The sequence below is a fragment of the Meriones unguiculatus genome, chromosome 11 (assembly GCF_030254825.1).
Source record: "Meriones unguiculatus strain TT.TT164.6M chromosome 11, Bangor_MerUng_6.1, whole genome shotgun sequence".
NCBI classification, from domain to species: domain Eukaryota; kingdom Metazoa; phylum Chordata; class Mammalia; order Rodentia; family Muridae; genus Meriones; species Meriones unguiculatus.
In genome coordinates, this window is record NC_083359.1 from 21,299,818 (window position 1) to 21,305,832 (window position 6,015).

The window sequence follows — 6,015 nt, forward strand, 5'->3', positions numbered from 1 at the left end:
TGTCACTGGCTCCCTTCTAAAAGCCTCCCCACATTGAGAATGTAACCCACTGGGAGAATGCTTACCCACTGTGCACGAGAACCCTGGTAGGATGCTTAGTACAGAGAGAAAGAATAATGGAGGTGGGAGAGAGGGATAGAGGAAAAGAGAGAGAAAAAAGAGAGGGGGAATCATAGGTGAAGGGAGAGAGGTATCAATTAAATGTCTTTGTCTATGTTTTCAGATGGTCCAGGACTGAGCATGGCAATGTGGGTGAACCAGTCATCCACAGATGACTTCATCCTCCTGGGCATCTTCTCCCACAGCCCAACTGACCATCTTCTCTTTTCTGTGGTCATGCTAGTCTTCACAGCAGCGCTCTGTGGGAATGTCCTCCTCATCCTCCTCATCTACAGTGACTCCCGACTTCATACTCCCATGTACTTCTTCCTCAGCCAGCTCTCCCTCATGGACCTCATGTTGGTCTGTACCAATGTGCCAAAGATGGCAGCCAACTTCCTGTCTGGCAGGAAGTCCATCTCCTTTGTGGGTTGTAGCATACAAATTGGCCTCTTTGTCTGTCTTGTGGGCTCTGAGGGGCTCTTGCTGGGACTCATGGCTTATGATCGTTATGTGGCTATCAGCCACCCACTTCACTATCCTGTCCTCATGAATCAGAAGGTCTGTCTGCAGATCGTCGGGAGCTCCTGGGCCTTTGGGATAGTAGATGGCCTGGTGCAGATGGCGGTGGTGATGACCTTCCCCTATTGCAGCTTGAGGGAGGTGGACCACTTTTTCTGTGAGATGCTCTCTTTGTTGAAGCTGGCCTGTGTGGACACATCCCTGTTCGAGAAGGTAGTATTTGTTTGCTGTGTGTTCATGCTGCTGTTTCCTTTCTCTATCATTATAGCCTCCTATACGCGAATCCTAGGAACTGTGCTCAGTATGCATTCCGCCAAATCCCGGAAAAAGGCTCTGGCCACCTGTTCCTCCCACCTGACAGCTGTCTCCTTCTTCTATGGAGCAGCCATGTTCATCTACCTAAGGCCAAGGCGATACCGGACCCCAAGCCAGGACAAGATGGTGTCTATCTTCTACACAGTCCTTACCCCTATGCTCAACCCCCTTATTTATAGCTTGAGGAATCAGGATGTGATAGGAGCAATGCAGAAAGGGTTGGACCGCTGCAGAGTTGGCAGCCAGCACTGACCTCTGGGACTGGACTTTGTGTCATCGTAGTCTTGTGAGCACCAGTAAATAAATTCCTCCTCTGTGAGATTCAGTTCAATCACTAACAGTGAGGTGCATGGCGCCTGCTATCTTGGAAAGGACTTTATAAACCCTAAACTGGTAATAACGGTATCTCTTGTGATAAATGGGTTCCTCGCCTCCTTCTTTTGCAAATTTGTTTCTGAATGCATTATAGAAGAAGGGAAAACGTTGCTAACTCAAGCACTGTAGTACCAGGCAGGGCATTGAGATTGTATTGTTGATCATTTACATAAAGTTAGAATACTTTCTTACCAGAAGACTTGACCCTTCTCACAAGGTTCAGAGTTTCTTCTGTTCCAGGCATGAGCCACATGTGATCCTTTTCCTCTAATTTACATCCTGTGCTATGCACACTATTTGTTTATGAAGCTATCATTCATCTGTTAGTTATATACTATAGACTCCCATTAGTAGCATAATCTTCTAGATGGCACACAGCAAGCCTCTAGAATTCTTTTTAGTGATGTCTCATCTTTATACTGTGAAACCTTACAAACAGTTCTTCAAGGAATAAAAATGGAACATTTTGCTACTCAGGAGCAACAGGGTAGAGACGGGTTTATTTTCTTATTCTGCATGTGAGACACAGAAGATCACACGGGAATGATGGGTGCATATGGTCCTGTAGCAAAAATGCCACTGTCGATCACTTTTGTTTTTATTTGTTCTTGTCATTTTTCGTTTGCTCGAGGCTGAATCTCAAGATGAGGCCTAAAGTGACCTCATCCTTTTGGACACCGGAGGTCCCCTGCCCCATAGTGTTGACTGTTTAGACTAACCTGTTTCCTCTTGAAGATAAAGACCTCAATAATGTATAGCAAAATTTGAACTTTTATTCAATGTCATTTACATTCCAACTATAAATAGGACTCACATCAATCATGCTGAGCTGGGCAGAAGTTGTTCATCCACTTTTGCAATAAAATCATCTTTTCCTGAAAATCCAATTTTCTTTTTGAAAGCAGAGAGTAAGTGGGGGTGTTCCAAATTGAGTTCTGGAAAATTTGTAAGCCCCAGGAAGGTGTTTGCTCAGTCTCAGGTTTTGGCCATAGAGAACGATGGCATTAATATGTACAATTTTTAAGGAGGGGGATGGGTGTGAGGTGGCTTATTGGTAGAATGCCTGATTAGCATGTGTGGGATGCTGAATTCAATCCTAGCATCAGAGAGACAGACAGAAAGACAGACAGACAGACACGCACGCATATACACAAACGAACACACACACAAAGCTAACTGAGCTAAGTTCTCAAAACAAGCATTTTATAGTTGAAATGCTTATTCAAAGAGCCTTTCAGAGAGACTTCCTTCCCTGAGAGCCTTAATTGCCAAAGGAAGTCTCCAAGGACTTATGAAAATAGGAGCTGCTTTCCTTATCCAAATAGCTGCCAGAATTTCCATTGTGTAAGTATCCATAACTGACTTTACTGATCTCTTACTGATGCCTCTTAGGTGGTCCCAACCCAACAAACTAATTTCAGTGTTTACAGTACTAAATGTCTTTCTGGCTCCTCTCCTCCTTCTTCCCTCAAGCATCTGCCTTGTCCAAATTTTAATCTGACCAGATTCTCTTCTTCCAGGAAGTGTTCCTGATTAGACCCATGCACACTTACATCTCCCTCCTATTTTTCATCTATAAAACCATACGTATTGTGTACCAACCAGAACCATTCGCTCATAAGCACTGAACCCGTCCCTCTTCCAAGAAGACACAAAATCGCTCTCACAAGTTTTAGATAGCTGTCTGTGGTGTTGTGGATTTGTAGGCCCTGATACTTTGGAGGCTGGAGCAGAAGAGCTGCTTGATTTCAGGGATTATTGAGACTATCAATAAATAAAAACTTTAACTTTTGAAAAAATGTTCTGCTGTAAAGTGGGTTTGGTGACAAGTGCCTACCACCTCAGGGCTCATGAAATGGAGTCGGGATGTTTACAAATTTAGTATTATCCTCAGTTACACAGCAAGTTCAAGGCCAACCTCGGCTGCGTGAGACCCAAGCTCAAAAGAAAGAAAGATAGTTCAGCTGAGCTGAAGATGTGACTTGGTTGGTAAAGAGCTAGTGTTCATGAAGCCCTCACAGTACATGCTGTGATCCCAGCACTTGAGAGGTGGAGGCAGGAGGATTGGAAGTTCAGCATAGCCTTGGATACTTGTTTCAGTTTTAAAATAACCAGACACTTTTTTTAAAAAACAGCATTTAAAATGTTTTTCTAGCTTTTTCTTAAGTCATTACAGTGATTTGTGTGTTCCTATTTTGTCTGCTCCCTTAGGGTGCATACTATGTGTCCATTGCGTTGCCTGGGGGAAGGCCAGTTTGCTGTTATTCTGTTTGCAGGAATGAGTCTTAGACCCAGAACCTGGACATGCTATGCAAAGATCTACCACGGAGCTTTTACACTTAATTCCAGAGCAGGTTTTCAATTGACAAATATCTACTGATCAACTACTGTCTCCCAAACATTTGGGGAATTTTGGATCCCAAGAGACTTCCCTTTTGCCCAGGCACACAACTTATAATTAACTATGATTCTTATAAAATAAAAGCTATTGAAATAAAACAAGATTCAGAACGATGAATACCATGTTTATTTTTTTTTTTCTATCTGCACAATCCATATTAAAAAAAAAAAAAACAGGCTTGGGAGAGACTGGAAAGAAAATGGAGACCAACAGGAAGAGGGAACAGGGGAGTGACGTACCCCCTGTTTTCATGACATGTCAGCTTAGCCTTAGTGGATCACAACACACACACACATGCACTTTGCCATACAGGTGCTAGGCAACCAGTCTACCTGCTCATAAGGGAGATTCTGAGCCCAGGTTATTTATTATAGAAACAGTTAATGATTCCCTTTTTATGTTTCAGTGTTTTGCCTGCATGTCAGTCTGTACTTAGGAAAGGTGTTGGTGAGAGCCCTCCCCCATCTACTAGCCTGCAACAGCTGGCCAGAAACAGTGGTAAGGTCTGGTCAGGGCCCTCTATGCTCCACTTTCCTAGTGCCCTCCACACCCCAATTCCCAGGCTTGATCCATTTCCTGGGACCCACTCCAATCTGTCACCTCAGAGACCAGCACAGATTAGGGAGCAGCAGGAAAGCCAGAGGACTGTGGCTGTCTGGGACCATATGCCCTACCTACAAAGCAAGAGACCTACTAACATTAAAGACCACCAGGCCTACTAATACCAAAGATAACCAGATGGCTAGAGGTCAGTGTAAGAACACAAGCAAGAAAACCCAGGGCCATATGACATCACCAGAATCCAGCTATCCTACCATGATAAACCCTAAGGATACTATCAAAACTGAAGGAAGCACAAGAAAATTTTCTTAAATCTGAGGTTATGAAAATTATAGTGGCCTTAAAAGAGGGAAATAAATCTCTCAAAAATATTCAGGAAAATACAATTAAACAGGCAAAGGAATTGAATAAATTTCTTAAAGAAGTACAGCAAAATCAAATGGGAGAGGGGAATGAATACAACTGTCCAAGACCTAAAAATGGAAATAGAGGCAATAAAGAAAACACCATCTGAGGCAAATGTGAAGATGGAAAACCTAGGAAAAAGAACAGGAACCACAGACAAAAGCATCACCAACAGAATACAAGAGATGGAACAGAGACTCTCAGGTGTAGAAGATATGATTGAACAACTTGATACATCAGTCAAAGAAAATGTTAAATCTAAAAAGTTCCTGACACAAAACATCCAAGAAATCTGGGACACTATGAAAAGACCAAACCTAAGAATAATAGGAATAGAAGAAGACTCCAAGCTCCAAGGCCCAGAAAGTATTTTCAACAAAATTATAGAAGAAAACTTCCCCAACCTAAAGAAAGAGATGCCTATAAACACACAAGAAGCTTAAAGAACACAAAATAGATTGGGTCATTATTCCACCGCATAATAACCAAAACACTAAATGTACAGAACAAAGAACAAATATTAAAAGCTGCAAGGGAAAGAGAGCAAGTCACGTATAGGCACATCAGTCAGAATCACACCTGACTCCTCAACAGAAACTCTAAGGCCAGAAGGGCCTGGGCAGATATCTTACAGACACTAAGAGACCACAGACGTCAGCCCCCACTACTACACTCAGCAAAACTTTTAATCACCATAGATGGATAAAACAAGATGTTCCACGACAAATGCAAATTTAAACAATACCTATCTACCAACACAGAAGATACTTAAAGGAGTCAGCTTATGGAATTTTACTTCTTTACCTTATTTTTTTAGCATACAGTCTGGAGGTTAGTCTCACAGAGACCTGGTGGAAACAAATGCTCTTAGCATGGTCTCTTCTTAAATAGGGAAGTCTTCTGCAAGTGAACTGTTGGGCAAATTTTTACCGACTGATGTAGTTTTTACTTTAAGGAAGTTGTTTGTGGCTTTTTGCTTTTAAAGTGCTATCCGAGTGTTGAATAAATGAGTCTTGGTCAGAATCCTGTCTTGACTCCATTCCTCCCGTCTCTGTCCCTATCTTTCCCACTCTCTCCTTCAGGTAACCCTGCCTGACTTGCCTCGTAGGATGGGTCAATACGAGAGGGAAAACTCCAACCCAAGGAGGCTAATCACAGCCAGGAAAACACAGGAAATAAATAACCCCATGACAGCAAAACCAAAAAGGGAAAGCACCTCTCCCTCCCCGCTCCTCTGTCTGTCTTTTCCACCACCACCACCAAAATAACAGGAAATAACCAGTGGTCATTAATCTCTCTCAGCATCAGTGGCCTCAACTACCCAACAAAATGATACA

The 6,015-nt window shown here is 42.7% G+C and overlaps 1 protein-coding gene across 1 annotated transcript; it reads left to right on the forward strand.

The window, feature by feature from the left end:
- The first annotated feature begins 213 nt into the window (after window positions 1-213).
- Window positions 214-1,188, forward strand: LOC110551049 (olfactory receptor 2V2). Its single transcript, XM_021641383.1, has one exon. It carries the CDS (start codon window positions 214-216, stop codon window positions 1,186-1,188), a length of 975 nt encoding a protein of 324 aa, XP_021497058.1.
- The last annotated feature ends 4,827 nt before the right edge of the window (window positions 1,189-6,015 follow it).